The sequence below is a fragment of the Ciconia boyciana genome, chromosome 5, assembly GCF_034638445.1.
Source record: "Ciconia boyciana chromosome 5, ASM3463844v1, whole genome shotgun sequence".
Classification (NCBI taxonomy): Eukaryota; Metazoa; Chordata; class Aves; order Ciconiiformes; family Ciconiidae; genus Ciconia; species Ciconia boyciana.
The window spans coordinates 13,877,081-13,898,339 of NC_132938.1; the positions used below are offsets into that span (position 1 = coordinate 13,877,081).

Genomic DNA, 21,259 nt, shown 5'->3' on the forward strand with positions numbered 1-21,259 from the left:
TAATACTCCTGTGGACTTTACTGGGCGTTGGCTGATGCCCTCTGTAAAGTGCAATATAACGTTTTGTGACCATAGAGAAGAGTATTTCATGCCATTGCGGAAGTATTCCAGGCCAATAGCAAGTGTATTCACACGTATCAGCTCAAATGCCATTCATTCCTTTTGCACAGTTATTTTATATGATTCTTTTGTGACCTGTTGAGAAAATCACATATATATTACACATGTGCATGCATACACACACAAATACACACGTATTTTAATAGATATTACATTCCTCCCCTCTGCGTTTACCCTTCTCCCTCATTGCACACTTAAGAAAAATGCAATTTTTTTAGATCAAACTCAACCCATCCCAAGCCCCAGAGCATCACCAACCATAAGCAGAGTCTCTCTACTCTTCCTGTACTCTAATAAGACTAGGACTTTTGGGGTTATTACCTATAAAACACACAGTCTGTGGAAGTCCACTTAAAAATCAAATGCCATTAACTCTGAGAAGCTTTTGGTTCAGACCCAAAATATTGTAAATCATCATGTTCCATCTTCCTCCAAGTCTACACATCCATACATTTTATTCAGCAAAAAAGAAAATTATATACACGCTTTATGATTTCCCCCTTCCTCCTATATATATATGTGGTGCGTGGAGGAAAAAAAGAGGAAGGTTTGTTTGTTTGTTTGTTTTTGTTGGATTTTTTTAGACAGAACAATTTGATGGTGAAGATTTCTTAAAAAAATTAAAAGATTTTTTTTTTTACCATGATTAGGGTAAAGTTTTCCTTTTTTAGATGGTGAATTGTTTATAATATTCCAGTAAGAATCTTTTGGATTGGCTGTGTTGCTGATGAGAGCTACTGGCAATAGAAGCTTTCTAACACTCAACTGCTAGTCTATTAAAAGAATAATAGGAACAGATGTTTTCAATTCATAAAATGTATCAAGTAAATGGTACATCCACTTGTTATTTCAATTCCTTTGAATTTTAGTGAACTCATTTGGGGCTAGGTTTTCAAAAGAGCTTAGCCTACTGTTGCCTCATTGTTCTCAGTATAAACTGATGGATGATGAACGTGTTTGAAAACCACAGCTTTTCATGCCTGAAGGGGAGCTGCTAACTACTGACGCTTCTAAAAATCTGGCCCATGTTTCTGATGAGTGAATACTGATCATTATAGAGGATTCATACATGCAATCTCTGAGTAATACCCTGCATTTGTCTGTGATTGTATATATGATGGCTTCTTAATTTACTATTGCACTAGGCATTTTAATTTAAATTATGCTAATAGTGTAGGATTAACTGTGGATTATGATTCTAGCATTTACTATCATACAAACAGAAGAACCAGTTCTTTTGCTTCTACAGTCTTTCTCCCTTCTCATCCTGATGTATAGTAATTTGTACTCAAAGACTGGCCTCAGGTTTTGATGAGGTTTCTTGTTTAAGCTGATGCAATTGCTTAGGGAAAGGGAGTTGTTGAAAATTAGAAAAAGAAGAGACTGGGATCTTTTTATCTTCTGATGACACATTTTTATGGTGCTGAAATGATTTACTGAAAACGATGATTTGAATAAGCTCTTGCCAGCATTGCACGGTGAGCAGTTCTGGTTTTGCCTTCATTCTTCTGTGTTAGGACAGGCTACATGTACTTTGCTTGTGCACTCTTGGCTCAAACACATATTTGAGAAAACTGGTGCTACGGGGTTATATTAAAACCCTCATAAAGGGTGAAGAATAAATAATACATGCTAAGGACTGAGATGTTATGTTGGACCTTGCTAGAGGAAAGATCAGGAGGCCAATGCTGTTGCTATCTCCAGTACTGAAAAAAGCTTTGTAGCAGCCTGAGACGGCTCTTCTTGAAGCATAACCTCTCCTGAGATCTCCTCCACTCCCCAAACTGCAGATGTGCTGTAAACACAAATTTGCCTCGTTATGTTTGCACTTGTTTCATTGTGTAGCAACCTCAGATTGTAATGGCATGCAGCCTGTTTGCATTAGTGACTTGCTGTTGAATTCATCTGTATTCCTTCAAATCCCTCATTTGTTGCATTTTTTGTGGAGTGATTGATATTTCTAATGCCTTTGTGTTGTTGTAGCAGTCTAAAATTTGCCTTTTTTCTCTTTTCCCCTCCAGCTGATATTATTTCTACAGTTGAGTTCAACCACACTGGAGAACTGCTGGCTACTGGTGACAAGGGGGGTCGGGTTGTTATATTCCAAAGGGAACCTGAGGTATGTGAGTTACCAACGTAGTCCTTAATAGCTTGCTAAAACCTGGCTTTATTTTTAATACTTTAATTGGATCTAACAAACTTGTTTATAATCTCAAGATTCAGTAGAACAGAATGTCACCTCTTTGGAAGAGGAAGTGAAAGAGGGTAAGGAACTTTTACTTGGAAGTTTGCTGTCCCAAACAAAAATGCTTCAAAGATCCAAAACTCTAAGCTAAGAAAAAAGAAGGTTGTTTTTGTTTTACTTCTACATTGTTTTAATAGCTTTTGCCTGTTTGATGGAACCATTCCATTTAAAACAATGCCTTCGCTGTGACACCTTTATGTTTCACTTTTAAATTCAGTCCATCTGCAGTATCTTTTGTAGAAAGCTTTCCTGAATAATTGACATTTCTTTAAAAATTCTGCCTTTTATTAAATGTTGCTTCAATACTTACAGAAAATTTCATTCCTGTAGAAACAAATATGTCAACATTATGTTTTAAATAAGAAATTAAATTACACTTTTAATATTTTTATATTTATAAGGCCGCTTATACACCTTTCCTAAGCGATGGAGATATATTGCCATCGTAAACCACATTTTTGTTGTTCTTATTCTCCATAGAGTAAAAATGAGCCTTACAATCAGGGGGAGTACAATGTTTACAGCACTTTCCAGAGCCATGAACCTGAATTTGACTATTTGAAGAGCTTGGAGATAGAAGAAAAAATAAACAAGATCAAGTGGTTACCACAGCAAAATGCAGCTCACTCACTTTTATCCACAAATGGTAAGATAGATGAGAGTACATAGGGCATATCAGCATTTTGCTCTTGTGCGTTTTAGTGCTGACTCTATATATTTGTTCATTTTAATCTACTGTTTTAGTAATCCCCTCTTTCAGAGTTTACCGAGACTGTCATACTGACTCTGATATCTGTTGTTTATGTATTTTATTCATAGTCATAGGGTTTTTCCTATTGACTATCCATAGACATTTAGAGAGCTATCCATTTTTGCTATTAATGTGCAGTGCTATCCTGAAATAAATTTTGAGACAAAGGCATCACCTTACTCAGCAGCTGTGTTTCACTGGGGATTTAGAATTTGTCTGCTGTATTTGTCATAACTTTTATTCTTTGTAGATGTGTAAATGAATGTAGGTGAGAGAGATTAATTTCTTTTTCTTTTCATTCATTATCATCAGAATGGTTTATTTAGGTTTTAAAGAGTTACACAAATCTTTGGAAGGCAGTAGGAATAATAATAGGATATTGATACTGACTCATTTTTTAACATGTTTAAGGCCTATTGATTAAAAAAATGCAGTATTATTGCTAAGAGAGAATATGCAGATGTGACATAGGAGGAAGAAACTGAATGGAGCCTAACATGCACAGGTGTCATTTAGGAAACATTTTGACACCCACAACCTTTATTACGGCTGGTGATGCATGAGATGAAAATACCTGATCTTAAACCTTAGATCTCATTGTAATCAGAAAAGAATTTTTCTTGTAGAAGTTTGAGCATAATTGGGAATTGCTGATAGAAAAATAGTGTAATCACTTTTGGGAATTGACGCTTTAGGGCAAAGCGATTACTTCTAGTTAAAATTTATAGCAATAAATAATATTTACATTATTTCCCAGTAGATAGAAAATTATTTTACGTTTTGTAGTCTGTTTTCCTTAAAGTTGTCTTTTGACTTTTTGGGGGCACTGTTGCAATATTTGAAATGAAACATATCTGTTATAACTAGGTGATTTGTGCTAATTTAATGATTAGTCAGCTAATTATGCAGTTTGGGAGTTTACTTCTGCACTTCTCCCTTGGTCAAAATATCCATTCTACTTCAGAAAACTTTAACAACGGGTTCTTCCAAGTGCATGATACAAAAGCAGATTATTAAAAGTAAACCTCTCCCTTTGCATTTTAAAGTCTTTTTTTGGAAACACTGAGGAATACAGTAAAGTCCTCAGATATGCTGCTTTTACAGTTGGCATTATAGTCCTTTATATCATTTTTCTGGTTGATATTAATATGGGAGGAGAGAAAGGAAGAAGTAATCAGTCTTAGTGTTTCTATGGGTTAATCCCGTTGCAGCCAACACTGAGCAAGCCTGGGACCTGGCAAAATACTTTAGCCTCTGTTTTTCCCCCTTCTTAATTCTGGAGCATCCCAGCAGACCTCTTTGTGGTGAGGAGAACAGAAGTGTTGCCACTGATATAGCCTTTGGATTTTGGCTTTGAATTACAAAACTTTATTGTGTGCCAAGGAGGATTCCTAGCTTCCTGGCACAGCGTGGTTGAAGTCTGAAGATTCACCTCTTGGCATACTCTTAAAGATAGTTTTAACTTTAGGATACAGAAGGCCCGTGCTGAATTCTTTGCTGTTTCACAGATTACCTATGAGAAGTCATTGACAATGTGTATCAATTCCATGCCTATAAAAAGAGATAATAGTATTTTCCCTAACTTGTAGAGGATGAAGGCATTACCTGTCACACATGCTCATATTGGGCAGGTTGTAGAAACATCTTGAGTACTGGTTTATATTTACTAATTTCTGAGCCTGATATTTTAATGCAATTTTTCATATTTTGCTCTCTGGTACTTTAGGATCTAAAGCACAGTTTTGGTCAGAAAAGTGAGAATTGTGAAACAGCATCCTTTCTTTCTGCAGGCACAGGTGGACAGTGCCCATTGAATTTGCTGGAAGGAGCATCCCCCGGTTAGGGAACATGAAGGGAGAGTTTGTCTAAATCTCACCCTCAATATATGAGAGTTGACAGGTCTGCACCTGCCCAAATCTGTTTCCGTCCTTCTAAGGAGGACTTTTGTCTGAGGCTGTTCCTGCACAGGTCACCTCTCTCAGAGGGGATCTTGGTTCCTTTCCAGTTCACGTATTACCAACAAGTCATCAGCTAAGCTTTGATTGCAGTGTCTTAATTAATGGAGGCAGAAGGAAACCACCAAGGCTTTCAAATCCCACTGTGGATTTGCAGTTCTTGCAGTTAGCAAATTTCTGGTTTGCGCTGTAAACTGAACTGATTTTGTAGTGTAATAATAAATTACTAGGATTCATTGGTATCTTTTGTACCAGAATATACTGGGACCACTTTCGATGTGAGCTACATTGGGTAGATCAGAATTTGGCCCATACAGATCCTTTCATCTGAGGATTTCAGACTGCTTACCAGACATTAATTAATTTAAACTTCACAACACCCTTGAGACTGAATGAATACTGAACCTCACAGAGATGTTTCTATATTTTGCAAAATATAAGCATGCTTAGAATTTCTAGGGAGTTTTTAAAGTCCAGAGGCAGATGAAGGAGAAGAAAACCAACACATGTGATACCCTTAACTGCTAATAAAATAGTTTTCACTCAGGAAAGACTTCACTGCTGTTTATCAATAGCAGTAAAGTCCAACAATGGAAAATTGTTTGTTTTTTCTTATAATTAATTTTACAATTGCTGTATTTATAAATTTTAGAACAGATAAGCAGGAATGCACTATTTACATGTAATAAAAATCCCAAGTGCATGACATGGCCTATATGTATTTTTAGTAATTAATTAACGTGACAGATAAAAATGAAATGTATTGAATATTTAAATGGAGCTTTTTAGTTGCAGATTGAACTAACCTCTTGTTCTGTAGATTGATCAATTGTAATATTTTTGTTGCTTGAAAATTAGCTTGTCAATGTCATTGAGAGATGCATAATAGTAAAAACACTCAGAGTAGTGGAGGGATTGATTTTGAAACAAAAAGATGTCAAAGTTAAAGTTGCTATAGAAATGCAAAGTGATTCATGTATTCATATATCCTGCCTTTAAAATGATTTGTACTAGAGTTTGAAAGAAGTATTTGGATCAGCCACACTGGGGAAAGAATTATGTTCTGCTATGTATTTGGGGAACGAGGGGTAAAGGAAGAAAGTGGGACGAAATCAGAAATGATGCAGGAACTGAGGTTAATGAAAGCTGTAGTGGCTGCTGAAGTGCAGAAGCTTTGGAAGGGCTTTGGCTGCTCCATGAACAGATGAGTGAAACAACCGTTAGAAGCTCAGGGACAGATTTTTTGCAGGAGAAGTGTTGGCATTGATTTTTCAGCCTAGAGAGTGTTAAGGTTGGCAAGTTGGGTGCATGACCAGAGTGGCAGTGGACGATCAACATTAGGGAAATCTGCAGCTTCAGCTACTACAAAAATAAGGACAAACTCCATCTGAAATGTTTAAAACTTCTATTTGTTGATTTCAGAGGCTCTTTGCTAAACGAGAGGCGTCCTTATTCTATCATCATATGCTTCACCCATCATGAAAAAGGGAGAGTTTAGATTTAACTCCATTGCATGTAAGATGAATATATTTTTCTCACCACTTCTCTCTCTGACCCTTACAACACAATTCTCTCAGGTTTTTTGTCCATTATTTCTCAGCTGCTTTCCCTTAGGAGGGAGAAATATCTCATTTTTCACACAGCCTTTCATTTGCTGGAGCTCCTGATGTTACACCAATACACCATTGCCCATTCCCACAATGGGCCAGGCAGGTATCATTGGTCTGTATGTCTACTCCATGCTCTTCTTGTGCTGTTTATAAGTAACCTAGCAAACTGGCTTTGCAAGATTATTTCCTTGCAAAGTCAAATTGTCAAACTGAGCTTCAGCAGTGAGCATTAAGTGTTTTTGGTCTGTTCCACCTGCAAACTGCCAAGTTGGATACGAGAGCAGCATGTGCTCTAGATGCTCTACATGGTCTGTAAGCTGCCAGGAACCTCTGACTCGGTTTGAAGGTATGGGATGTGCTTTATGAGTATTTTTTCTGTTGGCAACATTTTCTGGATGTGCAAAATTAAGTGACCCAGACTGTTTCAGCACAGGACTTGTCTAAACCAAGGTGTAGAAACTTCTTTAAGGAATATATTGTGAAAGGTGAGTAACCACATTCAGAATTCTGATGCTGACAGTTGTTTGTCTTTTCTTTTAAAGATAAAACAATCAAGTTATGGAAAATTACTGAAAGAGATAAGAGACCAGAGGGGTACAACTTAAAAGATGAAGAAGGAAAGCTTAAAGATCTTTCTACAGTAACATCACTGCAGGTAAGCTGCTGTCTTTGTCCAAAATCCGGTTGTTTCTGTACGAAGAAGGTAGTCATGGGTGCTAAGTCAGTAAAAGATTTAAATATGTACCTAATGCTAAGCATATATATGATTATTCTCATTGAAGTTTTAGCTGACTGGTAAGGGCCTTGAATCTGTCACACATTTTCAAGTCACAAATGCTTTATGATATAGTGACCAACACAAATATGTTTAGAGAGTTTATGTCAGTTTTATTCTTCCTAATAAAATTCTCTCAGCATGACTTAATGTGCTTTCACACAGGATTCTTTAGCCTGGTGTGCTGGAAACACTCTACTTGTAATTAATATTAAACAGTGTTCTTGCCTCATTCAGGGCAACGGAGTTAAAGACGGTACACCAAATTTCCATCTCGTCTTTATTTCAGTAGTATGAAAGAATTATCTCCTATCTGAAGAGTGGAATTTGCAGTAGTCTGTGCTCCAGTGAACGTAACGTGAGGTTCTGCATTGCTGAACAGATGCAGTCATGGAACTCATATAAGTGTGTATGATAACATAATAGATTTTTGCTCTCAGACTTTAATGGCTGAATTCACTCCAGGTGTTTTGGCAAAGGAACTGGCTAAAGGTTAGAACTAGAAGGCTATGTTGTATAGATGCTAGTATTTCTTTATTATTAAAAACAAACAACCAACTCCCACCTCCAAAACAAGCCAATATTGTCTATTGTGAAAAAAGCCTCCAAGGTGTAAAGGTGACCACGTTAATGGAATATTTATCTATTCTATATGATTAGGCAAACAAAACCATTCCAGTTTGCTTATAGTCTGAGAATACAAAGGCTGAGCGAACCATTGTTTTGTTCCTTTAGTGGCAAGCTAAACTCAAAGCTTTAACTTCTTTGTGTTCTTCTTTAAACTATCTTGTGGATTGATGTATGATAGATTGTTTCTGATGCATGTTCAACAACATTGAATGGTCCCAGTCATGGACCACAGCCTTACAGTGTTTAATGCTTTACCAATAAATAAATTGACAGTGTCTAGTTATTGAAGCATGACATTGAAGTGACACACAGGGAAATAATGAGGGCGCAATGACGAGTGATAGTCTGTGGTCTTGGCTTTTCAGGAGTATGTGTGTATGTACAGTATGTCAATACACATGTTGGCTTTGTTTTCCAAGACTTTGTCTGTTATGTTTTGCTGAGATTATAACCTTTTCACCACTTGACTTTTTTGAAAGAGAGACATCAAGTAGCAAAAGAAATACTGTAAGTGATTTACAGCTGACAGCAAACTCTTTAGCAAAAGCAAAGTAGTAGGACTTCACTGCTAGTCAGAGCCAGAGCCTCCTGCATATGTGGGACAGTAGCTCCTGCTGTGGGACTGGGCTGTTCTGTGGCAGCTGCCAGTGCCTCCCTTCCCACACTCCAGGCTTTCCATCACTCTGCCAGGCTCTCCATGGCTCTCCTGTCTCTCCCTTCCTCCTTGGCAGGGATGGCCTTGCCCAGCAATTCATCCATGGGGAAATTCAGCTTGCATACACTGTTGAGAAGTTTTATAATGTCACAGTCCTTGAATGCTTGCTCTCCATTGAAACTCTCATCATCCTAGCAAAAAATTATCTAAAATCTTACTCCCTTTCTGGTTTGTGTTTTGTTTTTTTTTGGCAGGTGCCTGTATTGAAACCTATGGATTTGATGGTAGAAGTCACTCCCCGGAGAATCTTTGCTAATGGTCACACCTATCATGTCAACTCAATATCTGTCAACAGTGACTGTGAGACATACATGTCAGCGGATGATCTCAGGATTAACCTCTGGCATTTAGCAATCACAGATAGGAGCTTCAGTATCCTTTATTGTGGTTCCTTGCTCAGTGTTGATAGTATTAGTGGGGCTTAAGAGAGCTGTTTTAAAATATTTTTCTGCAGATTTTAAAATATACCTTTACTTATCAGAATCCCTGCAGTATTTGTAACAGAAAATGTTTGGATATCATAAGAGACAGCTGAGGTTGCAAAAATCAGGGAATTTTATGTGAAAAATAACAGTCTTGGAGTTGGTTAATGACAAGTAAATAGGAAACTGATGCCAGCTGAATGGTAACTATCCACCTGACTAGAATACTCTATACTGTTATTTCCTGAAGACATTTCACGCTGAGCTACTCCACCTTATTTTGCACAAAGGTCAGTCCTTACCATGCCCGTGCCCCCTGTTCTCCATCATCCTGCTTCCCAGAACCCTAATGCCTGAGATGTGCACAGTTTTGGGGGTAAGGCTCAGCTGCTTTGTGTGAGCTGTTGTGTCTGTGATTAATGCAGTCATTGCCGTATCGAGTGTTGACATCATCCTGAAAGCTGTGTTGTGGGATCATTCCAGTCATCTGTGAGGCTGCCCCTTGCACTGCAACAAGGTGGCTTGGAGGAGGAGCAAAAGAAAATGTAGCCTGGAAAAGTGGTTCTCTGTGTTTTGCAAAACATAAAGGGACCGGTAAGAAGAGAAATAGGTTATGGGGCCAGCTCAGAACGTTGTGTTCCTTTGGTGATTTCTTTTTAAGTATTTCAAAAGGAGTTAGAAGAATATTTCTCTGTGGATTTGTATGAGGGACTATTAGATGTCAAAGTGAAGTTATCCTACTGGGGGCAAATTCCTAAAAGAAAGCACCAATGTGACGAGGTGTTCTCCCTGTCTCTGGTGACTGTTTAAATTTCTTCCTTCATAGGCCAGATCATCTCTGGAGCTTAACCCATGCTTTGTTAATGTCACAGGAAACATTTTCATTAAATCAAACAACTCTTAATGTCCTTAAAAAAACTGCCTTTGCAGGATCAAGTGACAGGTGCCTTTACCCTGGGGATTGTAGGGAATATCTCCTCAATTTGTTTCCAAACTCATATTCTTTTTCTGTCTTCCAACTGTCTAGATTAAACAAGCTAAGTGGTGCCCTCTTTAATATGACTGTTTATATAGGACCAATTTATATATGGTTCTTCAAAGTCCAGCTATGTCTGCCTTTGATATCCAAGCAACTGTACTTCCATTCTTTAGTGAGGGAGAACAGAGTGGGAAAATTGTTTGCCAGCACGCCTATATGGAGTAGCAGCGGGGGTCCTGACAGCGTCCTCCTCACTGTAGCTTCATCCTCCAGCCTTGTCTCCATCCTGCACACTTTTGTACGTGGCTACTGTGTGTTCTCCTCTACTGTGTATCCTCCTCTTTCTTCTAAAGCAGAGCAGTGAGTCAGACCAAGCACAGCAATCTCTGTATGTCTGTGTATGATAACCAGATCACATTCTAGAATACTTATGCAAGATAAGTCTTTGCTTTTGGCAATCTCTTTTATTGTGTTAAAAGCTGTTTTATAAACTATGGATTGCCAAGACAAACGTTTCTGACAAGTTTTAAAAACCCAAATAAATAGTTATTATAGTTTGTGAGTACAACATGAGTTTTTATTAAGTCATTTTCCATGCTAAGAGCTTACTGACAGAAATATCAGCCCCAAATTAATTTTTAAACCCCAAATGTGTGTAAATCCTTGAAAAGAAAAGGCTTACTATGGGAGTATTGATACAATCAGAACAAAAGTATTGTGAATATGGTAGTGTAAAATAATTCTTAGCATTTAGGCAGAGCTTTTTATCTTCACGTCCTTTATATACGTTGATCAATTTATCCTTACAAAATATTAAGAGGCTGGTAGACAGATGAATTTGTCTACTATTTTGTGGATGAGGAAATTGAGGCAGAAAATTTAAAGAAATTGCTTATGAAAACTATAAATTTCATAGCCCTGATTAACAACATTTCATTTGCCCTTTGTATGAAAACACTTGTGTGCAGGCTTCAGAAGCACTTGACCTCTGATGGGATGTTTCAAATTCTAGCAATATACGAGGAAAGAGCTGAAAAACAGACTTAGTCTTACGATTGTAACTACTACGGTATGTCTTGATGGAACAGCATGGATAGCAAAATTATTTGAGATTGAATGACTGTTTAGGATGTTATTGCTTCTGCTCCTCTATGTTCAACTGCTGTGTTTGATGACAGCTGCATGGAGTCTACTTCAAGCATTAGCACACTCCTGTTGTTGAATATTTATTGATAAGTGTTTTAGAGTTTCTGATTGAATCATTGATTTAACTCTTAAAACATGATACAATTTATAGTAGCACGCTCAATTTCTGAGTATGTTCTAAGAGTGATGATGAGGGGGAAATTAAGAGTGTGTTTCTGAGTTTTAGGATAGGAAACTTTTCCAGTGTCCGAGTGGCTTTGGGAGACTTATGTGGATGACTTCGGGATAACTGGATTGGGATACAGATATTGCTGCTTCTTTTAGGTATACATGAATGAACATTGGGAGGACTGTGGTGAGAGAGTTTGGGCAGTGATAGGAGAGAACAGTAGATAAAGGGATGATCAATGCTAGGGGCAAACCATTCTTGCTAAGCTGGCCATGGTGGCAGCAGATTGACTTTTGTGGCTGGATACCAGTATGTATTCAAGAGAGTAGACCGAGTTAAATAGGCTGTATCCACTTCTGTTTCAGACAGTATAAGGTGTATCTGTACTCAGTTGTCCAAACCAGATCATCAGGCAGATTACTTTTACTTAATTCTTTGATAAAAAGAAAAGTTGAGATAGGTGTTCCAAAAGAAGGTGAGATAGTTACAGAATATTGCTCATGCTGGGGAATTAACTGGGAGACCACAATAACTAGAAGAAGGGGATGAGTAAGTTGAACTTGCATCAGTCTTTCCACAGGTATCTTTTTGTCCATATAAAGCTCTGTAAGTCCTTGTAAAATTGCAGGGGCACGTTTTCCACTAGATTTCAACATCTGTCCCATCTGTCCTACAAAAAACCCAGTTACATAAAACTCTCCTGGAAGTAGATGAGGTTCTGGTAAAAACATTGGGTGTGCCGGTTGCAATTAGGACTAGACATATTAAGATGAAAAAATTCTGCCAAGTAAACAGTTTAAATTTTAAATGAATGTTGCTGGGCTTGGTGTCTTCTGCAACACACTTAGGGCGACAGGCAGGAGGAGGCTCAGGCAGTTTGAAAAATGCTTGCTTCACATCTTTTTACTAGATGCAAAATGGAAATGAAGCATCTTGCTGTTTTACATGCAAGGCTTGATTCCTTGAAATACATGTTTAAAACAATAAATAGAAAACATTTTGGTTTGAAGTGGCATTTGTTAATAAGAGATCTGGCAGTGATGTGTATTTGTCTTTCTACTTTCCCTCAGAGGCAGCACTGCTACATATAATGAACTACAATCTGTTTACCCGAGAGGCTGGTTGTGACAATGACACAAACAACAAATACAGTGGTAGAGTTTCTGGACATTCAGCTCGTGTTTGAACATCTTTACAAATTGCATGGGAAACACTGGAGAAAGAATGGATTAGCAGCAGTATGCTGTGGTGTTTTTCAAGTAAAGTACTTTGTCTTGCAGAATTTTATTTGAGAACAGTTGGGTTATAACCATTATTTTAGCAGTTTTACAAGTCACTGAGAATTGTTCATTTCTGTGAAAATGAAAACACAAAGCAATGCAGATCTTAAGTTAATTCTCTTCCTGTCTGCTTTGGAAAATATTTTAAATCAGCTTTACAGAATTTGACCAGAATATTTGCCTTAGGTAAAGCCTTAGGCAAACGAAATACGATTAGTGGTTTTCTGGTTTGCTTTTGTATTAGCATAAAAACTGACTGGGGTAAAAAGCAGACAAGTGAGTTTTATGCTATGGCTGTGTAAATTTTCATGAGGAATATGCAAGACTTCTGTACATTGCTTCCCACTTGCAAGCAGATTTGCTCAGTATCATTTGGGCAGGAGGAGGCAAGGGAGGGGAGGAGGTGAGAGAAAAGGAAGGGGGAAGGTCAGCTGGTAAATAATTGCACATATGAGGCTTTTCTTCGCTAAAAGGTTTAATGTGTTTGGTTGTGTTATGGAGAACAAGAGTCAGTGTCCTTAATTATGGATGATATTCTTCACTGGAAAAGAAGTGAGGTAAAGGTTGCTGTATTTGTTAATGTTCGGTCTGAAATGGCTTAGCAGTGTTGCCCATAGCTTAAGCCTTTAGATAAGTCATCTTGGGTGTAGTGAATGAGAAAACAGGACTGCTGGAAGCATACTGATAAGGCTTACTTCACATCAGCAGCAATCTTTGGACTATCTAGCTGTACTAAATATTCTTTATGAGAATGTATTTGGATTGCTCACAGAACTATGTAGCTCATAGCACTTGAACTCCCTTCATTGCCTGGTAGCACACTATTTCACTCTAGAGGCTGTCATGGCATTGCTATGGAAACAACATCACCGTTTCCAGCATGTACTCATCTTGACTAAAACACTCATTTCTCAGTCAGATCAATATAGTCCAGGGTTATCCTGTTTTAATAAAAAATTCCTTCTTCTGTGTCCCAAAAGGGTTAAGCTAATTACCAAATCACTATAGGGCCTTCTTATAGTCTAATGTATTCCAGTATTTGAAGCATATCATGGATAGTCAGATCGTTAGACACCATATCTTGGGAAAATTAATTTACTTAAGAAGTAAACAACAACAACAAAAAGAAAGAAATAGAAAAACCCAAATAACATGGTACATTGATGGAGACCAAGTCTGCGGCAGCCCATTGTGCACCTGAATATAGTGCATATATAGGGCACATATAGTGCTCTTGGGAGCAGCCCCCAGGCTGGGGAAGATAGCTAGCCTTACAAAATTCCTGTTACCTGCCTCAGTGCTAAGCATTTGAATGCTAAACTGAAAGGAAATCTGCAGTATTCCCTTGGCATTTGTGGAGCTGTAAGCTGGCAAGTTTATACCCTTGAGTGAGATAAGGTTGTTTCTATAAAAATTCCTCAGCCAGGATGACTGTGCACAAGCTGTGTGCACAAGGATGCATTTTCTGTGCTCTCGAAAAAATGCCTTTACTGCATGAGAACCTGCTGCCACCTCCACCCACAGCACTGTTTTCCTCAAGCATACACTTTCTGTTTGGGGAGATGGCAGACATTATTTCTCTTCTTTTGAGAGCTCTATGTAATACATTTTAGCACTTCCAGTTCTATCAAGAAAGATTCTGCCAATCTGTATCACGTATTTAAAAGGTATATATTGTACCATGGAGTAATATTCTAGCTGAGTTGCTACTAGCAACATTTGAGTAGCTTTTCCTCAAATTTGTGTTCTTCTTGTATTCTTTCCTTCCCAGAGTCTCTCCTTCTCCCACATGCGTTGTCTCTGTCTCTCTCTCCTTTAAAGGAGAATGAAGATGTCTGCAAAGCTAAAATCAGGTCTGTAAGGTAGAAGTAGAGGATTGCAGAGGTACTATGTACCCTGTTTTCATGGTTTGGTGAGCTCTTTTAAAGTGTAACTATTGAGAAATGGTTGCTTTGCTTTTCTAATTAAAACACGCCTACATGAACAACTGAGGGAAAAAAGGTGTTTTCAACAAGCTGATTAGATTCTGGATTGATGTAATGCACTTTTTGCACTTTTTGTCTCCACTTTTTTCAGCAGGAGAATACTGGCAGTCTAGTAAAAATAAGAGTTGACAGTAGTAAAAATAAAGATTTTGACACCTAACTCACATCTGAGTACTGTCAACTGCAGGTTTTCTGTGCATTTTTATAAATGTTGAATTGTACTCTAATTTGCGGTAAACTACTGTAAATGCTGACCAAGGACTCCAGTGCTCTATCTTGCAAAGCCACGGGGAAGAACAGTATGTGGAGGAAAAAGGATAAAAAATAAAAAAGTAGAAATTCTATTGCATGAAACTTGTGAATACACGAAGTTCACACCAAGTATCAATACTTAACTGTTAAATTCTTTGCTGCATTGCTATTTCTCATCTGCTGATAATTACATTGTAAAATGGTCATGATAGAGATCTGTCCTTGTCTATATTACTGAAGTGCTTGACATACTTTTAACACAATTAAATAGTTTGCAATAAAAATATTTTAAAATAATTGTAATAAAATTTTGAGGTTAGTCAGTCTTAGCCCCACTTTATACTCCATTAAACAAGGACTGTTAGAGCAAAATAGATTTGCTGGAATTTCAACCCAGAATCTGAATGTTGCCCGGTGAGATCCTGCTTTCCATGACTTCCATCCATACTCTAATTCTGCATTAGATAAAGTGGCAAACTGTTCAGGAGAGAGAAATCCTGTAAAAAAGGTAACAGAGATGAAGGAAAATGGTTTTGGCTTGGAAAACAGAGAGTAGGAAAATGGTTTTGGTTTTGGAAAAATATAAGTCAGGATATCTTTACTCCATAGAGATCTGTTAACTGCCAGAATGCAATGGGGTGGAATTTTACTGAGCACCAACAGAGGTGTTTTGCTAGGGATCACTTGCTTTAATGGACAGAGAAAAATAATTTAGTGTTTTTTTTAAAAAATATGACAATTGTAACCTTGCAAAGGGTAATCAGAAGCAAAAACTTTGTTGTCCACTGAAATGAATCTTTACATTGCCAATGCTTAGCATTTAGTCATTTGATGATGAATTTAGGAACAGGGTTGTAGTACCTAAGCCTGCTTATCTCTCCCAAGAATTTTACATTTAAGTTACTCTTATCTGAAGCAATGGAAAAGTTTTTCATTTGAAAAATGGCTATACTAGATGGAAATTCATGGTTATCCACTTAGCAATGATTAGCCATTAATTTCAGGTTGTTTTTAAGTGATCTGATTTTCAAAGCTCTGCAAAATGGCAGTTTCCATTGACTGCCTGTTAAGTTTTGGGTTTGAGACCTTTCCGCTTAGAGTATTTATGCATTAAAAATAAATTATTTTGAAATTACCTATGCAACTGTAGATGCCAAATCACCCAGTAACTTGAGGATCATTTACACTGGTGTAGTTCAGTATTTAGTTTTGCTAAGATGTAATTAATATTTTGGCAGCAGGTACTGTAGTTCTTATATAGTTCTTATTTGTAATGCTGAATATTTCTGTGTCAGCAAAGCACCATACGTATGAGTGGCAACAGATCATAGGTCATATACCGAGGTTCAGGAATAGGAACAAGCTCCAGCATTAAGCTTATAAAGTGCTGCTGATGGGACCACAAGAAAGTGCTGTCCTGTATATATATGATGGTCCTTAAGGGTACTTAAGAGAATTCTTGAAATTGTGAAAAATAGTCCCTCATTTCTGGAAAGATTCTTTACACTAAGTAGTATAAGCAATTCATATCGTCTTTTTCCGATGCCCCAGAAAACTAGTGGATAAAGTTCTGTTTTGTAGGGAGGCCTGAGATTTCTTTCATATCTCACTAGAGTTTTCATGTTTTTTTTCCATACTGACTTAAAGCTTAACAAATACATCAAGTTTATAAATGGTTGCCTGAGTTGGGCTCTTCCATACGGTATTTTTGGGCTTTTTCAATTAGTATTGTGGACCTGGAAAAGCAAGTATGACTATACTATTTGATCTGACTACAATAGTTATTGAAGAGGAAAAGAAGGATGTTTTGCTACTGTCAAGGTGAAGTACAAACATGTTATTTCTTGTCTAAAGGGCTGACCCACCCAAATTCTGATATTCTCCTTTTATTTTCCTCTTCGTGGGCTTATTCAGAAATAAATGCTTGATTGCATGAAAGTAAAAAACACTTTGTGTTTTCTTTAGTTGTTGGGTGGACTTCCTCATTGTGCTGAGAAGTTCACAAATAATGGTATCTGAACTAAACCCCACTGGAAATCAAGACACAGATCTGTAGTTGGGTGGGTTTAGAATAGCTTGAATTTCCAAATGTCAAGTTTATGCATCATCCTAGGAGGTCCAAGAGCTAGGAATGTGACTGAATCTTTGTTAGCCCACAGAAGAGTTAAAGTAAATTTAATCAGTATTTTTGGAGACAAAAAAGGTATAGTGAAATGCATTTTGACCTCTCTTACATTTTTTTTTAATGTATCAATTTGCATTTACTTTATATGATACTTGTAACGTTAAGCCTCAAACTGTGATGGTTTAAACAAAGTACTGTAACCACTTTATTTATGTTAAAATATTAACTACATACCACACCTTACCTGTGTGTACAAGCAAAGCTAGGCAGAGTTCCAATGCCAAAATTGTGTATGCACTGTAAAAAGAATATTTTAATATACATTAAACTGGAGAAAGAGAGCTCTTAACAGAATAAAACCCAATCAACATTTTAATGGAGCTGTTAAGCAGTATTACTAGATATCAATGATCAAATAAAGCCTGATTTTTCTTTAAACTGTTTTAGATTCTGCAGGGGTCCACCCTAATTGGATATGTAATACTAGATAAATAATAATTAAGAAGAATATAAAAGGAGGAAAGAATTCTCTGAGTGGTAGACTGGGGACCATGCTGGCTCCGTGGGTGTGTAATTAAACAATGCATCAGGCACCTGTTCTTTGTAACCACTATAGTCAAACGTGGCATAAAATAAAGAATTTTAAGCTTTAAACAAAATATCTCATGTGACCACCAGAATAAGGATTTTAGAAATGTGGTAGCTGGGAAAGTCCTTGATGTGTGTTTTTGCTGCCTGTTAGGAAGAATGGAGTAGGGATTCTTTTATTAAAATCACACAAGAAGTGTTTTTAGTGTCAATTGAGGAATAAAATTAGTAAATAGGTAAGTATGTGTAACTGCAAGTTGTCATCTTCTCTGAACTGTATAGAATCCTGATAGTAAACGGAGCCTTTCATGAACTCTCAACAGACTCATTTGTAAGAAAAATTCCATGTCCCTAGTGCCAAGGATCACCTAAATGACTTTGTCTTGTAGACACTAACATAGATACAGCTTCTACAACAGGCATTGAATTGGTTCTTCTGCTTCTGTTGAGGTAAAACTACGTCCACTTTGGACACAACGTTATTTCTGATGTGGTCATCATCTATTGTAGAATATCTTAATTGAATACAGTTTTTAAGCTTTTCAGAGCAGGAGCAGTTGTGTGTTTATATATTATCTTGTGCAAATTGCCGTCTTTATAACTAACTGCTGTAATTCAAATAATAGTAATTATAGCAGTAAGGCAATGTGAGTAGGGACTATAAGGACCTTAAGGATGATTTGTTTTCAAGAAATACAGAGAAGTCTCAGCATATTTTAGGATACTTTAAGTCCAGATTTAGGGAGCGCTGAAAACCATGAATAAATTTGCAAAAGTGGTTTTTCAAGACTTTGGTTTTGTTTCTTGCCAGAGGATACTTTATGATCCTTGTCAGAAACAATTGCTTTTTAACTATTCTCATCACCTTAAATTGACTCCTATCTCAGGAATTTTACTATCAGCCAGTCAGAGAGTATTGGATGACAGAGCACATCCAATAGCCAAAGGAGCGGTATCGGAGCTAGTTAAACAGTATTTTAGCATTGAATCACTGGCTGGGACCCTCCTACCATACAGATGCAATGTACATTGCAGCAAAAGCAAACAATACATGGCTGGAGTGTCAGATATCAGTGTCTTCAGGGCATGGGATAGTGCTATGAAAATATTCCCTATCTAGCTATCCTCCAGAAATAAATAAATTGGAAGAGTTGAGCCTGGCTGTGAAAAACTAATTATCGCTGAGGCCTTCGCATTCTTGGCAAAGACCAGTCCCTTCCTTTTTCTGGAGTTGCTTTTAAAGAAGTTAATTTAAGGTGATTTGAGTATAGCTGTAGCCTTGGGATAATTACTGCACTGCAGATTTATTTTTTAATAAAAATATTAATTTGTTAATCAGAATACAGAATTTTCTTACTTATCACTCCTGTCCATACACAACTTGAATGAATAAGTATGTGATTATGTTCCTCTTAATGGATTTCTTTAGCTAACCCTCTGTCTTCTCTAATGCAGTTGTCCCCAAATAGAGACCCGTACCCATTATTTAGTTGCTGCAGGAAAAACATAGCCAGAGGCATTAAAATACACTTGGTTTTTAAAACTATAGAGTGAATTGTAAAAAGGAAACAGAAAATTAACTGGAGTTGTACCAAATTATAAAGAATAGTGTGAAATCCTGAGCCCATAAGAGTAATTTCAGTACTTTTTAATAGTACATTAAAGAACAGCACTGGGATTTCACTGTATTCATATGTTTGTAGAGTGATCTAGGCAACACAACTATAGAAGGTACTTAGAATTTTACAATAGGTGCAAAGATGTCTTTTCACAGATCTCCACAGAGCCAATTGCTTTCCAATTTAATTGGGACTGTTATTCTTCTGACTGTAGCAAACAAGTTACTATTTCGTACCAGGAATGCCCTTTAAAATATCATTATCTCAGGCTTTCTCAAGTTCATTGCTATCGAAGAGAGAAAGAGCACTTAGTAGAGCTGAAATTAACGTTAACTTCACCAACCAGTTTTCCTTTTTCACCTTAGTGGTTTATTCCATTAGAATTTTCAGGTTTTATCCAGTGTCTGAGATCCTTAGCAAAGAGGGACTTGGGAAATATAGCAATATCTTAAATTACAGATAAAGGGTCACATCACGGAGCTGATACTCAGCTAAGCAGCACTCATGTTTTAGTGTAATGTGGCTGCAGTAAATGAAGTTATTCCTGTGGAAATGGGTAACAGGATTCAGTTCAAGATTTATTGTCTTACTAATTTTATTTCTTCAGCTGATGAGTTTTAATCAGTATGGTGTCATTGTGTGAGCTTTTAAATTGCATGCTTCTGTTTCCCTCTGGATTAATTTCTCATTGAAGCATTTTAAAAATGAGCCATTCTCTATTGTCACAGGTGCAGGTGGTGTATCCAACTTGAAAAACATGTATTATGAATTTATTGAAAGTTAGACAAAAAAACCATTTACACAGTTCTAGGTACAATTATACGAAAAGATAATGTATAAATAATTTAATCAGCTCTGCCAGAGGGGAGAATTCTCTTAAATGAGTCTAATTATTCTCGTTCCCATGTGAGTTTGGACTTGAAATTAACCTTGCAAAGCACCATCTTTTGCAGAGTATTAATATAAAGAAGAAGAAAATATAACTTGCTTTGCTCATAGGCTAAAATCTTTTATTAAGAGTATTTAAGAGTATTCCATACAAGAACGGAGATGTCATAGAAACACTCGCATGGTCATCTCAGGTATTGTAAAGCTTGCAGTCTGTACCTCTGTGTTCTGTTTGAGTCTTTAAAACCTGAGTCCATGGAAGCTTTTCTCCCTATTGAAGTAGCCAGGGTTCTTCTCATTAATGTAGACATTTCTCTCTTTTCTGTTGTCATAATACATACTGGCAAGGACTGGGCTTTAGTAGTGCCATTGCACGTGAAATTGCAATAGTTAAGGGAGGTCGCTTTTGGGGCCTTTGGAATAAAAATGCTCTGTAAATAAAGGCAATATTAACTTTAACAAAGTTACAACACCAGAGTTTAGAATAAGTCTAGTTTGACTGTTGTCATACTGACTACAAGCTATGTGTGACTTGTCTGGAATCAATATTCTGAAAGCACATCAAGCAAAGAAACAGGCATACAGCTGTGAATATTGAACCCCTTTGCCTTGGAGAATAATCTTGGTGTTTCAAACTCCTGGAATCTGTATTTCTCTGCAGTGCCTAGAGACCAAGCTGATGGGCATTTTTGTAAATCCTTTCACATAAATTAAGCAACTAGATAATAAGTCCTACCAAAAGGTTTTAATTAGGTGTCTTATATAATTTAATATAGATGATTTGGAAAACTTTCACTATGGAGTTTCTCATGAGAACTGAATCTGTTCCTCATTTTCATTTTCACATTGCTCATGTTCAGGGGTTTCTTGGCAGTGCAAAGTTAGTTGCAGGCAGAAATAGCAGTATAAATTCTGAATGGAAGCCTTTATTAGTATTTTTAAAGTGCCTATTTTTCAGAAACATCTGAGTGTTTTTGAAGATAGTTTTATTTGACTACTTCCATA

General features: G+C 37.0%; 1 protein-coding gene across 3 annotated transcripts in view; it reads left to right on the forward strand.

The window, feature by feature from the left end:
• PPP2R2C (protein phosphatase 2 regulatory subunit Bgamma) overlaps positions 1-21,259 on the forward strand; it is a 201,649-nt gene that overhangs the window by 140,335 nt on the left and 40,055 nt on the right. For all 3 annotated transcript variants that reach the window (XM_072861598.1, XM_072861600.1, XM_072861599.1), the window contains 4 exons: positions 2,142-2,239; positions 2,846-3,011; positions 7,224-7,336; positions 8,996-9,173. In XM_072861598.1, the coding sequence (XP_072717699.1) occupies positions 2,142-2,239; positions 2,846-3,011; positions 7,224-7,336; positions 8,996-9,173 (555 nt within the window). The remainder of the gene's footprint in view (positions 1-2,141; positions 2,240-2,845; positions 3,012-7,223; positions 7,337-8,995; positions 9,174-21,259) is intronic.